Source organism: Indicator indicator, chromosome 9 (assembly GCF_027791375.1).
Source record: "Indicator indicator isolate 239-I01 chromosome 9, UM_Iind_1.1, whole genome shotgun sequence".
NCBI classification, from domain to species: Eukaryota; Metazoa; Chordata; class Aves; order Piciformes; family Indicatoridae; genus Indicator; species Indicator indicator.
The window spans coordinates 3,658,907-3,684,378 of record NC_072018.1 but is presented as its reverse complement, the minus strand read 5'-3'; the positions used below and the strand labels follow the sequence as shown (position 1 = coordinate 3,684,378).

The following is a 25,472-nucleotide window of genomic DNA, read 5'->3' as shown; positions in this document are numbered from 1 at the left end:
CTCTTTCTCCTTAACAGCAATCCTTCTCTTTGGCCCAAGTTAAATCCACAAAATCACAGAACGGTAGGGGTTGGAAGAGACCTCTGGAGATCGAGTCTAACCCCCCTCCCAAGGTAGGTTCTCCTAAAATAGGTCACACAGGAACATCCAGGTGGGTTTTGAATTAATGTCTCCAGAGATGGGCAACCTGCTCCAGTGCTCCAGCACCCTTAAACTAAAGGAGCTTCTCCTCATGTTTAGGTGAAATTTCTTATGTTCAAGTTTGTGCCTGGTACCCCTTGCCCTGTCACTGGGCACCACTGACAAAAAGACTGGTCCCATCCTCCTGACACCCACCCTCTAAGTATTAACTGCATTTGATCAGTAGAAGATTGCATAGTATTCCCTGGTACTGAGGGAAATTAGTCCCTTTTATCCCAAGGTATGACTACAGGATGCAGGAGGCATAGGGAATGAAGGCTTTTGGTTGCTTTCTACTGAGGTCTTGCTCAAAGTAGTGCTGTAGAATTGGAGAGTGCATATGCAGCAAGGTAAGAGAGGATTGATGACATGTATTTATTCCTTGCTATGCATGCCTACATTAGTGAGGAGCATGCTCCTCACCAGACCATGAGGGGTGTTTCTCAGAATGGTTGCTATTTGCAAAAGGGCCAGAACGTAAATATTTCCCAGACACGTCCTACACTTTTAGCTCCACTGGTTAGCAACAGGAAGGTAGCAAAATACTCCTGGCTGACTTGTGCTCGGAAAAAACTGCAAATTATATTGACCAAACCACCACTACAGTGTTGTTTATTCTAGTCCCAAATTGGTGTGAGCTATAACAGGAAAAAGACATTGACTGCACCTACACTAAGAAGGTGTGTCACAATGGCAGGACTGTCTCATCCACAGTGGCAGAATATACCCCTTCCAGCATCAGGGTGAAATGATACAACCCAGGATGTCCAAACACTTTGTTTTTAAGAACTGAATCTACTTTATAGGAACAAACCACAGAAACCATATCCAGAAGCATGAGAGTAATTTCACTCCTTCTACTGAAAGCGGCAAAGCAGGACTGAATCTTCACCCAGCACCGAAGAGCTGATGTGACTCTGCAGATCTAGAATATCTGAAGACTGTCACAGTAAGAAAAAGGCAATATCCAATAATGATCCAAACACTGACAGACACACTGTCAATAGACTTGGTGCTTAGCACATGGAATAACAGGCATCACCCAAACCAGTTTCACCATGTCTAAAGCAGTAAAACCTATCATGGCTATAAAAACAGTTGCAGCATTCTGTCTTAGCAGTAAATTAGTTCCTTAGGAGTTCTGAGATGCACTTCTGAATTGCTGTGGCAAAAAAAAAAAAAAAAAAAAAAAAATCACATCCTGTGGCAAACTGACGTAGCTGACACATGGAGTTATACTTCTTCCTATTTCTCAGATTGAAACTACAAACCACATAGTCCTCACCATACACTCCCAAAAGTCTCTGCATGGACCAGAGGTACTGAGCAGAGAACCACACATGCATGACACTTACCTCAACATGGTGTCATCACCTCAACCGAGGGAATCTTGAACATTTATATGAATAACGACCATAGTATCATAGAATGGATTGGGTTAGAAGGGACCTTAAAAGATCATCTAATTCCAACCTCCCTGCCACAAGGAGGGGCACCACCCACCAGCCCAGGTTACTCAAGGCCATGTCCAACCTGGCCTTGAAACGCCTCCAGGGAGGGGGTATCCACAACCTTCCTGGGCAACCTCATCCAGTGTCTCATCACCCTCCCTGTAAAGAATTTCTTCCTAATATCCAGTCTAAATCTACCTCTTCCATCTTAAAGCCATTGCCCCTTGTCCTATCACTAGAAGCACTTTTAAAAAGTCCCACCTCTGCTTTCTTGTAGTGCCCCCTGTGTCTGAAGGGGGCCTATGAGAAAGCTGGGAAGGGACTTTTTAGGGTGACAGGCAGTGATAGCACTAGGGGGAATGGAACAAAAATAGAAATGGGTAGATTCAGATTGGATATTAGGAAGAAGTTCTTCACCATGAGGGCGGTGAGACACTGGAACAGGTAGCCCAGGGAGGTGATAGAAGCCTCATCCCTGGAGGTTTTTAAGGTCAGGCTGGATGTGGCTGTGAGCAACCTGATCTAGTGTGAGGTGTCCCTGCCCATGGCAGGGGGGTTGGAACTAGATGATCCTTGAGGTCCCTTCCAACCCTAACAATTCTATGATTCTAAGACCTTTTGGCATTGTTTCAATTCAGACTCTGTTGTTTCACTATTAAATTATTTGTCTAGTTTGCTGCCTGAGTACCTTCTGAAATATCTTTACAATTTGTACTGGCCTGAAGCAGTCAGCCAACACCTGACCAGTGATAAAATAAGTACCACCTTAAAATAATTCAAGTAATTGTTTCCACAAGATTGACGTTACATATATTAACAGCTCATTAATATCCTGTACAGGCCAATCTCTACTACCTAATCAGTTACTGCAGGAAGATAAGAACTTCAGAAGTCAGACTGATAACATGTTTATCTCCAGGAGAGTTAAACAAAAGCAAGAAGCCTTTACAACAGTGCTAGGCAAGTACATCAGTGAAAAAAAAAAAAAAATCAAACACTGTACTCCTGCTTGCAGCACTTGCCTCCAGTTGCTGCAAGGTCTTTGAGCAGTCAGCCCACAGCTCTTAAGAGTTCCCCAGAACAAATGTCTTCAGAAAAAAGCAACCAATTATACCAACCCTAGCTACAGCTGGATGCCATCAAAAAAAACTTATCAGCTGCTAGGCAAATAAGATAACTACATGAAACGATTATGCAAACAGCAGAGTTTCAAGGAAAATGTAACCTTTCAGTCTCCATCTTTCTTGCAATGTGTTTCCATGTATTAGTTCTGCAGAAAGCTAGCTCATACAGTGATACAATTACAGGCATTGGGTCAAAGATGCAGAAAGCTTTTTTATCTCCAGTTTATCCTAGCTAGAACTGGCAGTAAGTCTAGGAAATCAGAAGACCACTTTTTATACCCAGTGAAGAAAAAGAATAAGTTTCATGCAGTAATTTTCAGTCTGTGGTTTCAAGTCCTTGGGAGCTGTTAATTACTGTCAAGAGTTGAAAAGGCTACCCAGAAAAATAATCCTGCTCTCCAGACATTTAATTCACACCACATTGGGCAGCAAGATCCACAGATCAGAAGCATTTACAACCACTGTGTTGTTAAACGCACATATGTTAGAGATAACTTATACATCTGCACTTGCTCCAGCAATTTGAAACCCAGCATCCTGCAGTGATGCAAAATGAGCCAACTGGCAACCAAAAATCATTCTACTAACCTACAGATTCACAAGGTTTCTGTGGTCCAATGCCTTTCTTCTGGCCTTCAGAGACTCCTGTACTTCATTTTTCAGGTAGAGAGAGCAGTGTTCCCCTTCATCCCTTATCCTTTCATTTGATCAGCTTTTTCAGCTGTGCCTTACTCTATCTGTAAAGTACCATCTCCCTCTCATACCAAATCTTGGCAATTTATACATGCCTTCAAAAATATGCAAGAAAATAAGGGCAGACTCCCTTTGATTTCTTTCAACTGAAAAGACAGATGTAGGTGTAACAGAGATACAATGAGAGGCACTTTGTCCTCCCAATCATTTGTCAGTTCCAGTCAGTATTGTATATATAGATTTGCTTATTATTCCACCTGTTATTACAAATGAAATGAGATGGAATAAATATCAGTTTTACAGATATTAGAGTTCAGGATCTGCACTAACAGGGTAATTCAAACATGATGAGAGTTTTCCTTTTTATTTAAAAAGGCTTCCTCTTTTGCTGATAAATACAGCTTCTCCCACCCACTGTAGCTGAAAGCTCTTTCCCTCAAAGCCAGTTCATAAAACACAGCTTTCCCATTTTCCTTCTGGAGCACTAAAGAAGAATAAGAGTTTATTCTCACAGAAGATGACTGGAGCCCACAACACACATATACTTCAAAATCACGTATTTCCAAGCTTTACTGCACTGTTCCAGGAGTTTACCTGCTTTTCTGGGAAAAGCTGCTTATGGCCTGTTAAGGGTCAAGGCAGAAGATTATTTAATTAGGTGACAGCCTTCACCCTGGGTTTACAGAGAGGGGAATGCTCCAGACAAACTGCATCCAATCGTGCTTGTGAGTTAAGGGATGTCTATACGAAGGCTAGAACAAGGCAAGACAGTGATAGGCGAGCAAAGATATGTGCAGTATTAAAAAACCCTCAGAGACAGATAAAGCATCACAATTAACACTTTATAAGAAACATGCTGCGAAAAGAACTGCAGCTAGAGTCCAGACACATAAGCACAAGCACAGTAATTTTTTTTTCCAGACATTAGGTCAAGCAAGCCACCTCATTGCTCCTAGTAACACTGAAGAACTCAGAGGTAGAGTTTACATACCTGCTTTTCAATCTGTAGCCAAACCAGCTTCCAATTCCATGAACACAAACCTCTATCTGAGTAGGAATGGCTGTAATCATGCTGCAGAGGAGCTTCACTGAAAGCAGAAACCAACGAAGCACAGCATTGTCGAAACTCACTCTTAAAAACCATTCAAATCTGCAAAAACATTCAGAAATACAGATAACGCAAAGTGTTAAACACGAATCATGGTTTTCTACAGACACTTATCTACACGCTGACAATGCACATCTTGCATTTCTAGCTTCTTTTGGAAGTCAGATATAAAAGAAAAGCAACTCTGACACATTCACACAACAGGAAAAGGAATTAAAGCCAAATTAGCTCATCTTTGTACTGCACATAGAGGTCCAAAACTACTAGCAGTGACATAACTGCATTGCAAGACAAAAATTATATTTTCGTAAGTTCTTGGCTGTCTCTGCTTGATAACCATTAACGTGTTGTATTTCTCATTTCTCTTTATTTCAGTCCCATTACCTTTTGCTCACCACTGCTTAGTTGTACTGATCACTATGTTCTCAATTTACTTACTTTTGCTGGATTTTTCTGTGCAATCTCTCTGTTCTACTCCTTGTTCTTCCTGCTCAAGCTCACCCCTTTCTACAGATACAGAGGCACGCTCAGTGTCAGTTTCCATACATAACCTTTGTTGGTCATTAATGATTTCCAAGAACTGTACATTTATTGCTGTGCTTTGCTTCAGCCTAATCTGTTCTGAACTTCAGTTTCCTGAGCAAGCTTCTGTAGAGGAGATTTCCCCACTCCGCATTTGATTTTAAGATTACAGGTTTCTCCAGGAACTCCTGAGGTAACTTTTGCTAGCCTTAGAACACCTGAAACTCCCACAAGCAGAGCAGCAGTGAAGAAGCTAAAGGGAGAGGAAATTACTATTTTAAACTGAAAAGCTCATGCTCAGCTATGGTCCTAAAAACTTAACCTGACTTTGAGGTAATAATCCAGTCTTCCCTTCCCTCACAAATGAGGCTGCCATTCACCTTTAACTTGGCAAGACTGATTTGCATTTCTCTGGCACAGTGTCTAGCTATTGTGAGCCAAATAGCAAATGCCTGAAAAACAACATCAACACGGCACTGAATCTTCTCTTTGGCAGTATCAGCGCAACAATACTTCATACGTAATTATTATTTTCACATCACCACTTAATTTGTCACAGTGTTATGTGCTGTATCATGGTGCTCCAAAATAAACACATTCAGCGGAATGAGCACAGAGAGAAGGGCAAAAGCAGCAAAGGGAATGTGAAATCAACCCATCTTCACTAGCTATTTTACTTTACCCTTCACAGAGGTTTTTAAAGATGTCATCTGGCCTACTTCACAATATATAGAGATCACTCCCCGAGGGTCAGCTTTACTTATGCAAGCAGTTGCACTGCCCTAAATCCTGCCTCAAAGGCATTACTAAGACTACATCTTTCATCCTAGTTTGCATTCAACTGTATTCTGTAAACTATCCAGGGTACAAAGCATTAACTACCAGCATGAAAAGGAAAAACATATTTGTAAACTCTTTTAAGAATTATCTCATAATGGCAAACCCCCAGTTTTGTGTATTTCACTGTTAACACTACTGACACACAGCACCCTAAAATGTTAGGTACAGGCTACCTTGCAGCCTGGGGAGCCTCATGCAATACGAAGTTAAAAAGCTGAAGAAAATAACAGCCAGAACCTACGGGGAGCCTACACCACCCAGAAGCACACTTCCAAAGATCCACTTGTATTGAGCTTTCTCCCTGCCTGGACTTTCTAATTTTTTTTTCAAAGAATATCACACAGAATCATAAAATCACTTCAGTTGGAAAAGACCTTTAATATCACTGAGGCCAATCATTATCTAACAACCAAGCCTAGTATTAAACAATGTCCTTCAGCACATCTCTGTGACTTTTAAAAAAAACACCTCCAGGAATGGGGATTCACATGGAACAAGGAAAGCAGCTAAAACAGCAAGGGCCCCAGCAGCACAGCTTAAAAAAGCGGCTGAGAGGGAACAACCTAAGCAGAGGATGCATGGCAGAACAAGGACAGCCAACAACTGTGACAGCCCTCGGAGCACCTGAAGGAACCTTCTGGGCAGAAGCCTATCTTGTAGCAACACTCAACATCCAAGGCCTTATTAAAACAAAACAAAACACAAAAGTGCACCTAACAGCAAGAAAGCCGTCTAACCAAGCCTCCCACAGCCCCAGCGCCCACAAAGCCTTCCCCTGGCTCTCACAATCCCCGCACGCCCTCACACTGCCGCCATTTTGCGCTCCCCCCGCCTCGCTGCCTGACGTAAGGGCTGCGCCCCGCCCCCTGAGGGCGGTGCCGTGCGCGGCGGTGCCCGGATGTGGGAGGCTCCGCCCCCGCTGCCGAGTCTCAGTGCCGCTCGCGCCCCCTCCCCTCGCTCCCTACGCGCTGTTGCGGGTCAGCGCCAGCCACTGCCGCAGTGAGGGGAAACGAAGCCGGTGGCAGCGGCGGGCCCGGCGGCGTCGACGGCGCCGAACACGCACATAGCGAAGACAGGGCTCGGTAGATTCAGCTGCGGCGGAGACGCCTGACGCCTACTCGCCGCCATGGTGAGGACCCTCCCTCGCTTTCTCCTCCCCGCAGAGACCCCGCTCCCGCCCCTCCGGAAAATTCCAGACCGGGCCGGGCCGTGGGGGCCATTGCCTCGCCCCCCACCCCCGCGGCCTGGCCCGGCCGCCGCTCCGCCTCGTTGCTGCTGCCGCTGCCCTGCCTCTGACCCGTCTCCTCCGCCTCCCGCCCCCGAGCTGTCCACGTCCTCCTGCGGGCGAGCGCCTCGCTGGTCTTCCCCCTCTCTCCCTCCCTCAGTCCTTTCCTCCGGGCCGCCGCTGTGGCCGCCCCGCGCCTCTCCCTGGGCGCGGGTACGTCTCCCCGTTTCCCTTCGGCCGCCCACGGCGGCCGCCTCGCCCCCGTGCGCCCTGCTGCCTCCCCGCCTACTCCCTCGCTTCGTCCCCTCCAACCCCCCGCGGTCCGGCAGCGCTTAGCGGGCTCGGCCCTTCCCTTTTCCCTCTCCCGCCTCACTCCTTGGCACCCTTTCACCTCACCCCCGCCTGCAGCCTCGCTCCCCCGCCCCCTACCCCGCACCCCGTCTCAGTCCGGGGGTTCGCGTTCCCCGGCCTGCGCTTCATCTGTTTTCCAGATGCATCAACAGCGCCTTGAGCAAGCCCGGCATTTTGGTAGCGATGTCTTGTGGGTGTTGTTCAGCAGTCTCAATAGGGTTCCCCTCCCCGCCCTTGGTGCAGCAGCAGCAGCGTTTTTCTCTTCATGTGCAGACCGGAAAGCTCTAATGCACGTAGCCCATGGCAGGGAGACAGGCTAGATAATGTATACTTTAATTGGGCCGAGTGTAGAAAACTGACACTTCAGATATGATAGGCGTGTGGGTTTGGAGACTCTAGGAAGAAGGTATGCGGTATGCCCAGGTGCGTGTGTCGGAGCCGTTCTGTTTTTTCAATCATGACGATTTACATTTCCCTTTTACTGCCGTGAAATTAACCCAGAGATACAGTATGGAGTGCTGTAGTATTTTACGTCGACACTAGGGGTGTCTCCTGCTTTTCACCGCTGCCAAGAAATCAACGCCCTTTTTTAATAAACATTTCTTTTACCCTAAATCAGCCAGTACCCTGCTTGCAGGGAGACTCTGGTAATGTTTTAGTTTTTACAACTGAAGAATTATAAGTGGTTTAAATTTTTTCTTACTTAACCCTTTAAAAGCAAGGCCAGCTGGTTTGATCATATTTCACACTAAATCTCACAGGGCCTGAGAACTGAATAATGTGTTTCATTTTCAAGCAGGGGATTGCAGTCTGTCTTTCAGAAAATAAAGTAGTAGTAGAAAAGACACTCGGGCTGTCTTTCTGTGTATACTTTTAATGCTTTGTAGATGTGCACTTGGAGAAATGATTTTGACATGCATAAAAATTTGGTTTCAATTTGGGACTAAGCGCTGGTTTTACTGATTGCCCTCACATGCTCTTGGAGTACATTAAGAGTGTGCGCAAAGAAAGCTCATGTTTTGATAAAAAATGTTAATGAAATCAAGGTTTTCAAAAGAAAAATATTATGATAGCAAACATGCCAAGGTGGTAATATTAATTGCTGTGAATATATAGATGAACAATGATGGTCTTCCACACAGCAGTTGTGCTCATGCTACCATTAGTTGGGTCTTCTGTGAAAATTCTGTGCCCAGACACTTGCCTGATGACATTTGCTAACATGCGTAAAAGGAAAGAAAATGTGATTTAACCATGGTGGCCTGTGTGTGTTAGTGACCTGTAATGAACCTAACTTTCACGTATGATTAACTTCAATTTTCATTTTTTTCTCTCCTCCACTCTGTTGTAACTAAAGCTGTGCTAGCATCTTTTGATGGTATAATTGTGTTATTAGTTTGTGACATTTTGAATTTTCTACATCATCAGATGTGCTGTGTAAATGCAGATTCTGGGGAAATAAGGTATGCTGGATATTATCTCTACTAGTAAAGGTGTTTGTTTGCTCACATAAGCAGTATCAATACCAGGAGAGTTTTTGCTGTAGCTGTATCAGTATGCTGGTTCTGATAACACCTGATCTTAGGTGTCTTGTAGTCTGAAAACCAAGCTAATATTAACAGCTGATAAACATTAAGCAAAACTATTTTATTCAAGTTGCTGTTTGCTTTGCTGTCATTACCCTGTGGATGTTTTCGCTGGAAGAATTCAGTTTCAATGAAGGAATAGATCTTATTTCAACCTTTATTAGAATATTTTTTCTATTAAAGGAGAAGATAATTCTTTTTCACAGTTTGGTCCTGTAGGAGCACAGAAGAAATGTTACTCCAGGTTGAAGAAAGAGGTGAATGTAGTGTTGTGCTGTCAGTAATTTAAGATAAAACGTGACCATCTAGCGAGTCAAGTAATGTAGTTCTGGATGTTTTGGTATAGCCAGTTCTAAAATAATCTATCAGGCAGAGTATAAGATCAGGAGGCCATTACATAATGTGAGAAGTAATGTTGATGTGCTATTTCTGTCAGAGTTGACTTAGCAAGTTTTTCCGATGAGTAGTGTTTTCTAGGAAAAGGTAAATAGCACAGGGAGATTCTCTTAAACAGTCTTAGTTTTAGATAGATAAATATGATTTTTTTTGGGAGATGGCCTGTATTCTGGTTCATATCAAGCTCTGCTGTAGGATAGAAGGCGAAGAATCCCATAGGAGTCACCTAAACTGTAATTAGTGTAACCCTTCTCAGCTAGACTCTATTCATCTATTTTGACTTGCTTTGCTTGTGTGATGGTGCTTCTGGTGCCTTTTCCTCAGCTGAAGCTTATCTAACAGTGTTTCTAAGTTACTGAAGTCAAGAAACATGACAGCATTTCCTGCAATAAAACAAAAAAACATCCAGACGACCATGTTCAATCATTGCTTACTCTTCAGCAAGGAGAGTATGAAATTAATTGATTCTTAGCTGAAGGAAAATGTATCCATTACAAACATTTTAATAGGTGTCAGGAACTGAGAGGCACTTACATGGTCTGTCTCATGTCTTACAGCCTACTACTGGTGGTCTTCTGCCACAGGTGGAATAACTGGTATAGAATTCAAACTCTGAAGTTCATGTGTAGGTCTTAAGCTTATTTAAATCAGTTTATTTAATAAAATATTTTTATTTGGACATTATTTTCAGAGGTGTAGTTTAGAAACCAATTTGAATATGCAAGCTTACTTTGTAATCTACAAAAGAGAACAGGTCCTGTTGGTGGAAGAGGAAAGAGACTCTTAAAGTACATTTTTTCACTGTTTCTGTGGTAGAATTCTGTCTTTATATGGTTAAACTATTAATTTAACAATGGAGGAATGAAGATTGAATAGTTTAAGGGAAAATGGTTAATGGTTGGTACATCTCAGGAACTTCAGAATATCCATGTTCTGACTTAGCACTAAAAGGGAAGCTTAAGACAGTGAGATTATAACATCTAAATTGGTCTTTTTATTCATGTCTTAAAGGAGATGGGATTATGTTTTGTCAGTCAGTGCCAGAAAAGGAGACTTCAGTAATTTTGGTATTTCTGGGATAACAAATGAGGCAGAAATGCACAGTTTAGTGCCAAACCATTTCTTAGTCTGCTTCTACCTCCTCACTTCCCTCATTTTTGATACATACAGAATTGTTAAAGTGTAGTCACTACGAGAAAATTACTTGCCAGTTTTAAGTGATATAATGCATACTTCTGAGAAGAAATTAGTGTGACAATGAAGATTTTTCTTGTAGCTGGGTGTTGAATCAATGATTACCTGGTGTTGTTGCAGGAGGGAAAGCTTTTTTTAATTGCAGGTATGCTCCTACTGTACACATATGTAAATTAGTCATATTTGCCTGATTTTTGTTTTTATTTTTCTTTTTTTTTCTACTTTTACTGCTAGTAAAAGTATTACTGTTAGTAAAAGAATTATTTTGCTTTCCCTCCCTTTTTTTAACTGCCTGTGTTTAGCTGAGTTTTGTTAAAGAAAATTGTATCCTAAAATGTTGTAAGTCTTTATGGTAGTTGGGTATGAAACTGAAGACGTCAGTTTAGTTACACAAAATGGTGACCAAAAACTCTGTTCATGTGAACCATTTTTTGTAATTTGAGCTAATATGTGACTTCTTGAAACCAATTTGCTCATGACTTCTTGCCCCTCCTCTTTCCTCCCAATCCTGCTCTCCATGCGTGCCCCAGGTAGTATATCACTTGTGAAGTTCTAATTCAGAGAAGAATAACACTGCACTGTTCTTTGCGGATTTAGCAGCCAGCTCTTTGAGTGACATATTTCCCTGTCTTCCATACTTTCCTCCTTCTGGCTTGTATGTTTTCTGTTGTCCTTAGCTTGTTTATTCCTGTGTATTCTCTATAGAAAGAATATGGGGCAAAGGGGGACAACAATTTCTGTGCTTCCTACATCATAGTTCTTTGCCAGAATCATCAGCAGAAATGGGGAAGGTGCTACTGTGTGATGTCCTTGTCATGATCAAACTCCTCTGCTTCTGAGAGGAGTGAGCATTGCAGGGGTGAGGGAGTAAAGGTTGAAGTGATGGGTAAGGGATGACGAGGGGCATGGATCCACATCAAAAGAGACAAAAAGTACTTATGCTTAAAGATGGCACAGTTAGAACTGACTGAGGTGTTGTAAGAAAATAAGTATCTGGTTTTACTGTCATGCCTCTGATAATTAAAGCAGGAAAAAAGGTTGGAAATCCTGGAAAATGTAAGAATTTTGTTGGCTGACTTGGCTATATAAATTACTTAAACATGTTCTTTCTTTCCCAAAGACCATAAGAGCTTATCTTGCTGTGCTCCTGTGAAGCTGGTAAATATTGTCCTTGTTCTACAAATGAAAAAGGTTGAGGTCATGGTCGGGCAATAACTTATCCCAGGTTCTCTTTATTGTTCAGAAGTTAGTATTAGTATGTGTTGTCGGAAATGTTTGTAGCTCTGAAAATAAAAAAGGGCTCTAAGTCTCTACAGATTCTGTGGTCTTGGGGCTGGTAAATTATTGCCATTAGAATTGCAGCCACTAGAGACAGGCTGTGCAGTGTCCATTTGACTCAAGGCCTGGGATCGTGCGCAGGGGTTGAAAGCTTGGCCGTATGCTACCTCTGTTTGATGCCTTTGTAGCATTGTATTAGCCACTCAGAGGGGCTTCTTTCAGAGATAGGCCTGGAGATTATCCGTTATATCCTGTAAAAGCTGTTCAGTTTCTTAGATGGCAGTGGCCTAAGGTAATTGTGACACCAGTGGTTTGACATTGGTTTGCTACAAATTGTGCCTTAATGTGCTGAATGAAGTGGCATGGACTTGGATCACAGAATGTTAGTGGTTTGCAGGGACCTCCAGAGATCACAGAGTCCAACCCTCCTACCAAACCAGGATCACTTCGGGCAGCCTGCACAGGAATGCATCCAGGTGGGTTTTCCAAGTCTCCAGAGAAGGAGACTCCACAAGCTCTCTGGGCAGCCTGCTCCAGGGCTCCATCACCCTCACCATAAAGAAGTGTCTCCTCATGTTGAGGTGGAACCTCCTGTGTTCCAGCTTGTACCTGTTCCTTGTCCTGGGCAGCACCAAAAAGAGACTTACATCTTCATCTTGACATATGCCCATCAGACATTTAGAGGCATTGGTAAGATCTCCTCTCAGCCTTCTCCAGACTAAACAGCCCCAGTTCTCTGTCTTTATTCGTAGGAGAGATGTTCAAGTACTTCAGTCACCCTTGTAGCTCTCGGTTTGACTTTCTCTAGCAGATTCTTGTCTCTTTAATTGGAGAGCCCAAAACTGGACACAGTATTGTGGGTGTGGTTTCACCAGGGTAGAGTAGAGGGATAAGGACCAATATCTTTTAATATGGAATAGGCATATCGTTCAGTATGGCAGTTCAAGTATTTGGGGAATATTTTCACTGCTGTTTCCCTGGATCAGTGATGAGGGAACTTAAATGACTTGAATGATTTAAGCACAGGACTAGAAGCAGTATATTCTGCTTGATGCATGATATGGCTGGATTATTCTGATCACCATGTGAAATACTGTATTTCCTTACTAATATTGAATATTTTGCTAAATGTAACTTATGCATATCTTCCTGTTCAGGTCTGTTTTATGGAATTTGAATGGCTTAAGTCTGTGAAAGAGGATGTTTGGGCTTTTGAAAGTTTCAGGTGTGTCTTAAGTATAAAGTCCACATCTTTCAAGTGGATTAATTTTTGAAGTGACAGTTATTTTAAATAGGAAAACTGAACCCTGATATTTTATTCAGCTTTCTGAATGTATAGCTTGAAAATTTTAATTTTGTAACTATGCTTTATTAGGCTTTTTCAACCAACCCCCCACCCCCCAAAAAAAAAAAACCCAAACAAAAACCAACCCAAACATGCAGATATTTTAGGTATTGCTTTTAGATGGTACATTTCACAGCCACTATCAGATTGTTACTCAGCTGCTTGGGAAAACTGTGTAGATGGTACAAAGCAGGCTATATCTGACTTGCTTGTAACATTGACAGTCAGTTGACCCTGCTATTGATACTCAGTTCCACAATAAAGGAAGTAATATCAATAACTTAAACTTAACTGTGTTAAGCAAGTCTTAGAAACCCTTTAAATACTTTGGATTGATTAAAGGACGGCATTGCTCGTGAACTGCCAATAAAAATCCAGGCTTGCATACTATTGTGCCAGTTCATATTCAGATATTTGTGAAGTTTGTGGTGATGGATTTTTTTTAAGCAGACTGTTAAGGCAAAGAACCAGAATTCCCCTAGGAAACTGATACTGTGCATGTTGTACAAATCCTAGGTAGTCACCTTGAGGTTCACGAATGCTTTTATTTCATTGTCTAAGTTAGGTAAGGTAGGAGTTAAAAAGCGTGGGTAAGACATTTGTTAAAGAAGTTCAGTCAGAATTTGGGAGGGGCAGGAGAGGAAGGGATAGAAAGCTCAGAAATAGAGGCCAGGGTTACTATGTTTCTGGCGAAAAACCCAGCTACTGGAGCAGTGGATCCAGCTGTGATTCTCACAAGAACATAATCTTGATCATCCTTAAATGCTGTGGGACTTCTTTTATTTCTCCAGTTTATTTGTGACGAATGTGGAGTCTTTTTGCCCTTTATTTTAAGGAGCTGGAACCTATGGGAAGGAAAACCTCAGCTATGGTACTCCTCTCTTTCTACTCTTTCTCCATTGTCACCCTGTGAATAGCTCTTCTGTGTACATCACTGGGTGTTTTGGTTTTTTGAAATAGGTAGTAAAAGACAAAAAAACTGTTACCACTACTCACTGTGTAGGTACTAAATAGCATCACTGAAGTTGAAAGTAGTCACTTGAATTCCATCTGCTCAATGATACTATGGCTAGCAGAGAGGGCTTTAAAAGGAGGGGTTTTAAAAATAAACTGACTTTTAAAAATAGACTGAAACGACTTTTTGAGTTTATCTTATGAAGGAGAATTTCTTATCTACTTCATAAGCGTGATGTCTAAACTGCTATTTCAGTGTTGTGCATGTAATTCTATTTCCTTGGGAAGTTTAATTTAGTGTTGAGCCATCACTTAATGGGATTAGCACCTTGGTTTCGGGGCAGTCATAGGTCAATTTTGTTGATAACACTGAAGGAACTTCACAGGGTTTTTTTTGGGTAAAAGCTTGATTGCATGTAGATCTGCTAACAAGTTGTGGGGGGGGAAATCATAAAAAGGAGAACTTCTAAATAGTAACAAAAAATGCGAAAGAATAGATTTGATTTTCATATTTGACTATCATAGCACTCTAATGGCTGTTCTTCGTGGGGATATCCACTAAAATACCTGGTGCCCACTTAACCTTTTTCAGGGATTCTTATAATAATGGTGTTAGTTTTCCTGAAATATTCTATTCAAAACACTCAGTTTGGTTACTTTAGTAATAAGGTTAAAACATTACAATTGGGTGTGCTGCTGTTAGTTTTTTATTTCAGGGAGGGCACTGAAAAAAAGACAACTGTAATTTATAATGTATGAACAGTTTGAATCTTGTTTAGTCTTGGATGTTAGAATTCAATTCTGAGCTACAAGGTGGCCAAATTCCCTTCCTTGGTGAGGAAACAGTTGCGCAAGTAAAGGGGTCTAAAGTTGAAGGGACTAAAGGGGACTGTTGGTGGTTAAAGATTTAGATATGATGTTGCAGTACTGCAGGAAAGCAGCTAAAGAATCCTGAAAAACTGGGAGGGTTTTATTTGAGAGAGAATGAACAGGAGGTTTTAGCAGTAGTTTTACCTTGGCAGCTTTCTCAGAAGAGGTGTTAGCATCCATGCAGTGCCATAAATGTTCTGTGAAGTCAAGCCATGTTACCCAGCATCTCACAAAGAGGAGTGAAAACACTGCAAAATTAGTGTTCTTTGGTTTGCAGTTCATATTACAGACTGGTGTACAAATCCATACATATTATATACTGCTTTTAAGGTTTGAAAGCAGTGCACTTTTGCAAGCATAGCCTATAAAGAGAAGATGAAAAGCAGCAGAAAGATGGTAGCCTGTGGTTCTGTGTGCAGATATACGTGGTTTTGCCAGTTTGGAGTGATGGATCGCAGAATGATAGGGGTTGAAATGGACTGTGGGAAGCATCTAGTCCAACCCCTCTGCTTGAGCAGGTTCATCTAGAGCAGGTTGCACAGAAACATGTCCAGACAGGCTTTGAATGACTCCAGAGGAGAATCCACCACCTTTCTGGACAGACCATTTCAGTGCTCCACCACCCTTAACATAAGAGGTTCCTCCTCGTGTTTAGATGGAACTTCCTCTGTTCACCTTTGTGCCCATTAGCTATTGGGTTTTTGCTGGGCACCACTGAAAAAAAGACTGGTCCCATCCTCCAGACACTCACACCTACCCTTTAAGTATTTATAAGCATTTATGAGATTCCCCCCCAGTCTTCTCTTTTCCAGAATAATAAGACTCAATTCTTTCCGTCCTTACACATGAGAGATGTTCTGGACCCCTAAACCATTAATCTACTCAAAATAGTGCTAAAATCTGTAAGGAAATGAGATTCTGAATAATTCTTCAAACATTCAGCATAGGATTGTTTATAAGCTACTGAAACTGAGTTGGAGTTCTAATTTAATTTTTTGAGTATGCTTTTATTAACTGAAAGTTAAATATTTGCCTTCCTGTACATACATAAAAGAAACAAGTCAGTTCCTGCCCTAGAGATCTTAACCTAAATATTCAATCTTTTCAATTGCATTTGAATATTACTTCATATAACCAACTTCTGAATAGACATCACCTCAGTGTTATGAGTACAAAAAAAAAAAAAGTCGGTATTTTGTCCATGTTACAATTCATATAAAGGAAAATGTTTCAACATTTTGGAATATTCCATAACAGTGAAACACTTAATTGAAAGCAGCATAGTGTTTTTCTGTGTTCTGTTCTGTTTCATTTTGCTTTCCTTTGATCAGGAAGCCTATGATAATGGTGCTTGGAAGACTACAGAAATTTACAGTGCATCTTTTTCAGAAAACAAATTCTTAATCTGGTGGAAATTCTGATTAGCATGGAAGCTGGTAACGCCCAGAAGACCTGTTTAATGGTTTGTAAAACTCATGATATTTTAACTACAATGGTTTTGATCCCTCTGTATTGGATCACAGTGTTGGTAGGGCCTGTTTTCAAACCATATGACTCATCTTTATTCTTTATGGGATTCTTAATGAGTCTGTGACTGGCATAAACTAACCCAGAGCTTGTTAAAATGTCTCAATTTAGTAGCTGACAGCTGTAAGTTCTGACAAAGTTATTATTCTTTTAGGCAGAAAAAACCCCCACAACCCCACCCCCCCGGCCAAGAACCAAACCCAGCTAAGGATAGATGTTAACTATTAGAGATGGTTAAGAATGCTGCAGTACAATCTGTTTTGCAGATTCTGTATCTATGCAGCAATTCTCCTTCAGCATAGTCTGCTTGTCCCTTTGATTTGCACATCTTTCGCAGTTCTGCATCTTTGCCTTCTTGATTGTTTTCTATTCTTGTCAGCTTATGAAATCAAATCCCATTTTTTGAACTGCCTTTTCTGTTTTCAGTTGCATGTCCTTTGCACAGTTCTTTGCAACCTTCTTCAGTTTTTTCTGTGATAAATCCTGAATGCAATTGTATTGTCTGCTTTCGTTGTAGTATTTTTTTACTGTACTGTTTCCATTTTCTCTTCTCTTGTTGGGCAGCCAGAAGATGCTTATCTCCCTTCTTCCAAAGTCAGATTTTCTTTTTGCACTAAGTGCCATTAAACTGTGAGTTTCTTACATGGGAAGAAAGGCTGGGGACAGCACTTATTCATGCATCTTGTTTCTGTGCTGTTAGACCATTTGATCAAGTACTGAGCACTGACCCGTGTAACTTCCCTGAATCTGTTTTTGAGTTCTTGTAGTACAATTTATGTGAATTGGTGTTATTGTCTAAATTTGCACTTAAGCTTTCCTACTTGAGGATGTTTGACTCCTTCAAACTGTCAGTGTTGTATGCAGTAGAGCTGCACTGGCTTTCTTTTTCCTCCAGGTCTTCTCAGATACAATTTAAGAAAATCTGTGCAACTGTTTCCAAAACCTTCACTTCTGCAATTAGCCCATTACTGAATGCACTGTAAACATCTGAAAACTGTAGATACATTGGTAGCCAAAGATGCTGTAGTCACCTTGTTTCTGAGTATTTGCAACTTGTTGCTGTGAAGAAGCAGTTAATGTTAGCTCTAGTATAATCTGTTGCACTGAACAGTATAATGATGTTATATGATACAGTATAATCTGTTATCTTAATTTCTAAAATGTATCTTTGCTGTTTGCTTTTCCCTCTGCAAATGCCACTTGTAGCAGTACAGTGAATCTCCTCTAAGCCACCTGAAAAAATGAAGCCTTCTAAACTTACTTTCTCACTGATAGTGATCTTCCAATCTTCGTTCACAAGCATTAGTGAAGTTTGTAGTAGGGGAGCCTTAGCAGATACGTTAGGAACAAATACTGTAGCTTGTGTGTTTGTCAGCTGTTGTCAGAGCATAGCATGCTCCATTTAATTTCCAGCTTGGTCCTCGTCTTTGAATTTGCCTCAGCCTGTGAGCTATATCTGATCAGCCACAAGCAGACCTGAAGCTGTTTCTTGAAGAAGTTAGTCAGGAGGTTTGTTTTGTCTACTGGAGATTGTCTGAGTACTACAGCTCCTCTTCTGCTTTTGGAAAACCCTTAGCAAAGAGAAGTATTAATACTCCTTTCTAATGCTCATTGCTGAAGTGTAGTAGCGTGAAACTGATCTCATGATGATCAGTTTTCTTCCCTCCTGCGGAGGCTTCCAATTTTCTTAATCTTCTTGGTACAAGTGAAATCAGGAAGTTCAGAAACTTAAGAAGTCTGGGCCACACCCTAGTTTTACTCACTTTCTTTTTTTTGTATTTGGAGTCTCACAAATTAAATTTTTGAGAGGTAGAGCTTTTGATTCTACAGCTGTTGACAATACTTTTAGTTTTTAGAAAATAACTACAAAAAGGTTTAAATTTACAGTCGTGGTAACAAGTACTATGCCTTTAAGTGACAGTTAAGTTCTACAACATACTACTATGGAGAGAAAACAAAGCCTGCCTTTCACACCCCTCATCAACCCAGTGTCAAGAGTGCTTGACTGGAAGCATTGGAGAAAGAACTAATTTTTGACTTTGTGTTGATTTTGGAGAGAGGCATTGAACAGCCTGACACAGTTTTACTGGGGTTGTTCTAGAGAGCTGTTTCCTGAAGCTCCCTAGTTCTTTTTGGTTTTGTGCTACCTGGGAGTGCTGAAAATTAAATTGGTGTAACTGAAAGCAGCCTCATGAGAGTATATCTATACATAGCAAAATACATTTCAATATGGCTTTAGGTCAAGTTAGTATCTTTTAAAGTATCTGTTCTGTTTCTGTGTAGGTCAGGCAGTGATGAATTCTCAGTGTTCCTGGACTGCTGTTTTATTGCATTTTGTTGAAATGGAAGTTTTAAACATTGTGTGTTTTCTGGGAAGGTGCTTCAGACAAACTATCTCCTCTCCAAATTGTTGCAGAGAAAGAGAAGCTGAAAGAGCTTTAATTGTCTATTAAATACTTTACTTATAAAACAGGTGTTTTGATTCTTAGGTAGTTTTGACTTTCTTCTTTTGACAGACCTCCAGGTTTTCAGTCATATTTGCATACTTTGGCTTAATGTTTTGAATGCAGTTGTATTTCTTTTGTTCTGTGTTACTTTAACAAATCTCAAGTTGCTCTTTCACACAAGTGTGATTCAATTTAGTGTTTGGATTTTCTATGTTCATATTTACCAGTGAGGAGAAAAAAAAAAATCATTCTTATTAATGAAATAACTAAATCAGAGACAATGTGCTTGGCCTTGCATCCATCAGTGTCCTGAAAAGTGAGATCCATGTGATAGATTTAAGTCTTTTGTTTCCCTCTGAGTGTTAAGTTAATGTCATATTACCATAATCACTTGTTATAGTCTTCAGTCACAGTTTCTGCTTTCCTCCATCCTATTTATGGTAAGCTTTTGCACTATATACTTAGAAACAAAAGGACTTCTTGGAAATGCTGTCTGGGATGCCTCAACTTCACTTCTGTTAGGCATGAAGATTTCTGTGGGTTTGGGTGGAGGTGTGTATGTGTTGTTTGGCTTTTTGTTTTGGTGGGTTTTTGTTTGTTTTCATGATTAGTATGTCTGTTGCCTTTCAGTCTTTTCTGTATCTTCTACCTTATTTTGTAGTTGGATTACAAATTTTCTGGTTGGACAGCATGGTTTTTCACTTTCACTAGCGTAATCTTTGTCAGTGTATTAGGACAGTCACGGGGTGCATTGATTGGACTTCATTGCAATTATCTTTAAAGTTGAGAAGGAAAGATGCCGTGGTCTCTTTAGCAAAGGGATTTGAATAAAATTTAGTGAAGTGGCTTGTGTAGTAAAAGGTTTTGTAGGTGAGAGCAACAAGTTAACGTAATTGCAACAAATACATCAGTGTCTTGCGGACTTTTTTGTGACTCTTCAGAAGCAATGAGACACCAACCTACTTATCCTGAACGCTTCCTGAGGTGAACTCTTAGTGCATCAGAACTTACTTTGACTTACTGGTGGCAGCACTCTCGTTCTCCTGCTAAAGGATGAGTTACTTAATCTTTTCTGGGAAGCTCTTTTTCTTGGCTTTGGAGAGTTCATTATTCATTCATGCACTTTAAAATTACAGGCTTCTGAGAATTTTCGAGAGTGATGCAAGCTTTAGAAATGCCAGCTCTGTAGTGATTGCATAAGTAGACTGGATTGTTGCCTCTGAAGAGTAGCAGCTGGGAACTGCCAAAAGTGAAATTGTTGAATACCGCACAGGGGATTGGACCTTAGCTCCAAGTTGACTTTTGTCCTTGTGAGTGCTTTTCTCTCAAGTTTAATCTACAGATGGCAGTGCTTATGCAAGTTTTTGCAGTGAGAGCTCTTATTACTTTGTGTGAGAGCGTATGGTTTTTCATATATGAGCCTTCTGTTCTGCAAATGACCAGATTTGTTTGTTCATTTTCTAAATGTGATGCAATTTTCTCTTGTTTTAAAACCTTCACTACATTTGACTCTAGCGTTGGGTAATTGTGTTTCTACCTGACATTGCAAACTGTGTCGGGGGGCCATAAAACAGAACAGAAGCCTTTGATAGTCACATGTTACAGATGGTACAATAGAGTTAAGTTTAAAGCAATCCAGTTAGCCTGTAGGTTTTTATGTCTGCATCAAACCTTTGCATGATGATTTTGGGGATTGACATGTGTCTAGTGGATGGTATATTGTCAGTGTGTGCTCTGAGTGAAAGACTCCTTTCTTCTTCCAGGTTCAGGAAAAGGAATTTGCAGGAAAACTTTTCTGTCTTTAATTACTCTTTCTTCTTTAATCCGTTTTGCAAACTGTTCTCTTTGCTGTTTCTGCAGGGTCCTTATGTCTTTTTGTCTTGGATGACAGTTGTTGTGTTGTTTGTTTTTTGTTTTTTTTTTTTTTTTTTCCTTGGGGACAACTTAGGTTTTTCTACAGACTAGTAGTGTTGCATGTCTGTGTATGTACATATATTATTAAACCAAGTATTTTAGCATACCTTCAAAATCATGGTATCACAGAATCACTGAGACTGGAAAATACCTCCAAGATCATCAATTCCAGCTGTTATCTAACTCTACCAGGGCTACTGCTGTACTGTATCTTTGAGCATCCCATCTTGATGGCTTTTAAATACATCCATGGATGGGAATTGAGCCACTTCTCTGGGCAGCCTCTTCCAGTCTTTTAGAAGCTTTTTGGTACAGAAATTTTCCCTAATGTTTAACCTAAGCTTCCCCTGGTGTAACTTAATGCCATTTCCTCTTGTCCTATCAGTTGTTAGTTGTGAGAAGCGACCCACACGCATGTCTGTGCAGCTTCCTTTTATGTAGTTGCAGAGAGCAATAAGGTCTTCCCTAAGCCTCCTTTTCTTCAGACTAAACAACCCCATTTCTTGACATCTGCTCTTGACAAGACCTGTTCTCCAGAGCCTTCACCAGCTCTGTTGCCCTTCTTTGGACGTGCTACAGCATCTCTTTCTCTTACACTGTGGTGCCCAAAACTGAACCCAGTCCTCAAGATGCAGCCTTCTCCTCCCCCCTGCAGAGTTCAAGGGGACAGTCACTTCTCTAGTCCTGCTGGCCACACTGTTCCTGATACAAGCCAGGGTGCTGCTGGTCTTTTTTGGCCACCTTAGCACACTGCTGGCTCATGGTCAGCTGGATGTCAGTCAGCAGAACTTCCAGTTCCCTTTCTGGTGAGGTGCTTTCTAGCTGCTCTGTCCCAAGCCTGGAGTATTCAAGGGGTTGTTCTGGCCCAAGTGCAAAGCACTTGGTCTTGTTGAATCCAGTTTCATTGGCCTCATCCCATCAGTCCAGCCTTTCCAGGTATCTCTGAAGAGCTTTCCCACTTTCCAGTGGATGAACACTCTCACTGAACTTGGTGCTGTTTGCAAACTTACTGAGGGCGCTCTCAATCTCCTTGTCAAGATCATTGATGAAGATACTAAGGAGAACTGGCCCCAGCACTGAGCCCTGAGGGACACCACTTGTGATTGGATGTTTAGACTTCTGTGGAAAGCTCTTCAGTTGTGCCTTGAGCTCAAATAGGGAACCCTAGGACATTAATGTATATGAATATGAATCGTATAATCCCTGCTGTAACTGGACAGACTTTATGGATTGATTTGCAGTCCTAAACACTGAAAATTCAAAATGTTAAGCCTTAAAGTGAATAGCTTTATTCTGTTAAATAGATGCACTTTTTTATTTGTTTCCTTTAATATTCATAAAGCCAAAGGACGTATTGAAGATTAAAGCTGAATCCTCTTATAATTGCACTCTTGATTTCTTTAGTTTTCCTGTCCGGTAGCGGCTTTGGCAACAGCAGCTATCTCTAATTTCAGGTTCGCTTCTTGCTTCGTTGGTTTAGGGCTTCCCTGTGGTATCTTGGAATAGCTGCTTCACTGTGATGGCCTTAAGCCATCTCATTTTGGAGGAGACCCGTGGACAGCGAAGGATTTAAATAAAGCATAGCAGAAGTGACTGGCCAGCTGCCAGCTAGAGGACAAGTGGCTTCCCTTAAAATGACTGACAGAGCTTGACCAGAGCCATGACTGGATTAGATGGTGACTAAGGAGTAAACTGTAGGCTTTTGCTAAGACTCATACAGTCTTTCCTGTCTCCTACATCCTTAGGAGGGATGTGGTGGAATGTGATGCACTTCCCAGAGGGAAGAATCTTCTAAAGAATCGTCACGTCTTTTGGTGTGGAATAAATGTGCCTAACCCCAAATTTTTGGAATAAGGCTTTTTGTAAAGGTGGCCAAGGGAATTATAACACTTATTCTGCCTACTTGCAAAGAACAACAATGCCAGAACGCTGTTAACAGTTTTAACCTTACTTGATCTCTACTGTAATCCTAAAGCCGGCAATCCCCTTTGCCTTGGTTCATTATCTCTGATGTCTGCAATTTAAATGCCATGTTGAAGAATTAGGTATTAATCTTTTTTTTTTGAGTTCCTTCAGGACTGAAGGTCACAGTGTTTTCTAAAGAGACAGGAGTAAGACATTTAGGCTACTTTGAGGATAGCACATTTAAAACTTAATCTTCTCTGTCCAAAGGTAAGTTAAAACATGCTGTGTGGCTCTTTTTTTTTTTTTTTTTTTTTTTCCCAGAAGCGTCCTTTTGAAATTGCAAAATGCTTGTAGCATTCCTTGATGTTTGCTACTGATTAGCATTTAGGTGAGATAGTGAGCTAGGATTTTGACAGCTCCAAGACCTGTCCTTCCTACCTATGTAGTTTCACTTCTAAGATGATACATGGAATGTGAATGCTGATACAAGTTCAGTGGTTTATTAGAATTCTAGTAAACCTTTCAAGAAGTGTAACTGAAAGTGTTGGGGAAAAAGAGTTACCATAGCATTGAGGCATGGTGATTGCACTCATCAGCAAGTATAGAGTTTATGCTGTAGTCCCAGAATGGAGACTGTAACTGAAGATGGTGGGGTGCAAGGGCATGTTGGCAGGTTTATGCTGTTGGTCTCAAACAGCTAGGTGGAATTATAAGAGACGCTGAGGAGTTGTGGATGTATTATGCCAGATAGCTGTATCCTCTCAAAAGTTCCCACTGCCAGGAAATGAAAAATGCATCTACCTCTGTAAATGAAACCATAAACTGATTGGACAGCAGTGTGTTAACCAGTTGTGACTGTAAGGTTTTTTTCTCTAATCCCAAATTAAACTTCTACATTTCCTCTAGCTTTATTTATTTAATGATAAAAGGTTATTACACCGAAAGGATTTGACATTTCAGTTACTGTGTTTGGGCCATGTTTCTCGTTGTTTTTTTTCCCCAACTCTTACAGAATCAACATTTGGATAATATTTATGTATGTGAATCAGAAATAGAGGACCAAATGTTAACAATCCCCTATTAAATTTAGAGTTGAAAAACTTGCACATTTTTTCCACTAAGGTATAAGTAGATGAAAGCAGGTTTTGTTTTCTCTGTTGCAAATGATTGGTGTCTTCACTAAGGGAAGCTTCAAGTATTGGGTTGTAGCTGAATCAGAGAAGTTAAGAATCCTTAGAGAAATTACTAAGTAAAATAAACTCCTGTACTAGCTTGAATAATCTTCCTGCAGCTTTTTTTCATCATTCTTTATGGGTTTCCAAATGATCAACAGTTGTACTTGGGGAAGCAAACGTGTCCCAACACCACCTCGAGTAACTTACAAGCAAGTTCAAGTGTGCATCCTAAACCTTGATGGATGTTGAATCCATTTCTTATCCCTCTGTATACCTGGGGAGCTCTTAACAGCTTGTAGGAGGTACTGAATACCAAGTTTAAAAATCAATCATAAATTTCATAGTTTACTTTGGTAGATGTATTCTGCTCAGTGGTCCAGGAGAAAACAGCTGTAATCCATTGGTGTTATATGTACCTTGTTTCTGATTGACTAAAGACACTTCCATAAAAACACTGTTTATTCTTTTGTTAACAGTCTTTACCAAGTCTTGGAATAGTATATCTGCTGTGTCTCTTTTTTTCTTGACCCATGCTATTTTGTAAATTCAATATATGATGGTAATTCTAGCTGTTGAGTTGTGTTAATAATCAAAACTGTCAATTTTAATTGGAAGTTGTACTGAAATAGCAGAAGATCCCAACTCTTAAGGACCAATTGAATGATGGAGTCTACTTAAGTCCTTTGCTGTTATGCTTGCAGTCTGTGCTACTTACCTGGTCCCACTATGGCTGTTTTGATATTTCTCTTCTTCTTTGCCTTTACTTTGTTGCTGCTTTTTTGGGGTTTGGATTTTTTTTTTGTTTGTTTGGTTTGGTTTTGGTTTGTGTTTTTGTTTTGTTTCTGTAATTCCTTGATTTTCTGGGTGGCCTGTAAGAATTCCTTGCTTGTTTGTAATTTGTTTAATTCCTACCATTGCACATGTGGGAAACCAAGTATTTGCGCTGCAGAGTAACAGGGTGCCCAGATTTGACAGTCCAGATGCCAGAAGTGCTTGTAGGTATTATACTAGACTTCTGGACAAAGACCATGGGTGTAAAATACAAGGCAGGACTATTTCACAACTCTGGTTACAAAAATAAGTGGGGCATAAGCAGAGGTGTGGTTGTGAAGCTTCATTAGACTGTTGTCTTACTTGGATGCAGCTGGGAAGTCTTGCATCTTCAACTGCTGTTGTGCAATCTTTGCCTTAGTATTAGAGAGGCAAGGAATTAGGCTGCCATTCAGAAGAGTGAGTGGATTTGTCAATAGCCTGGAACAATAACATAAGATTGGGAAGTGTAGTACAGCATGCTGCGAGAAGATAATTAATTTGGGATCTTACTGAGTGTGATGTGGATATCAGGCATTTTTATGTATTTATTTTAATTCCTTCTGTGGGTCATGTT

General features: G+C 40.8%; 1 protein-coding gene across 1 annotated transcript in view; it reads left to right on the top strand.

Annotated features, from left to right (window-relative positions):
- Nucleotides 1-7,006: 7,006 nt before the first annotated feature.
- PPP3R1 (protein phosphatase 3 regulatory subunit B, alpha) overlaps nucleotides 7,007-25,472 on the top strand; it is a 41,611-nt gene continuing 23,145 nt past the window's right edge. Inside the window, exon 1 of the mRNA XM_054383564.1 lies at nucleotides 7,007-7,047. Coding sequence (XP_054239539.1) covers nucleotides 7,045-7,047 — 3 coding nt within the window. The 5' untranslated portion in view covers nucleotides 7,007-7,044. The remainder of the gene's footprint in view (nucleotides 7,048-25,472) is intronic.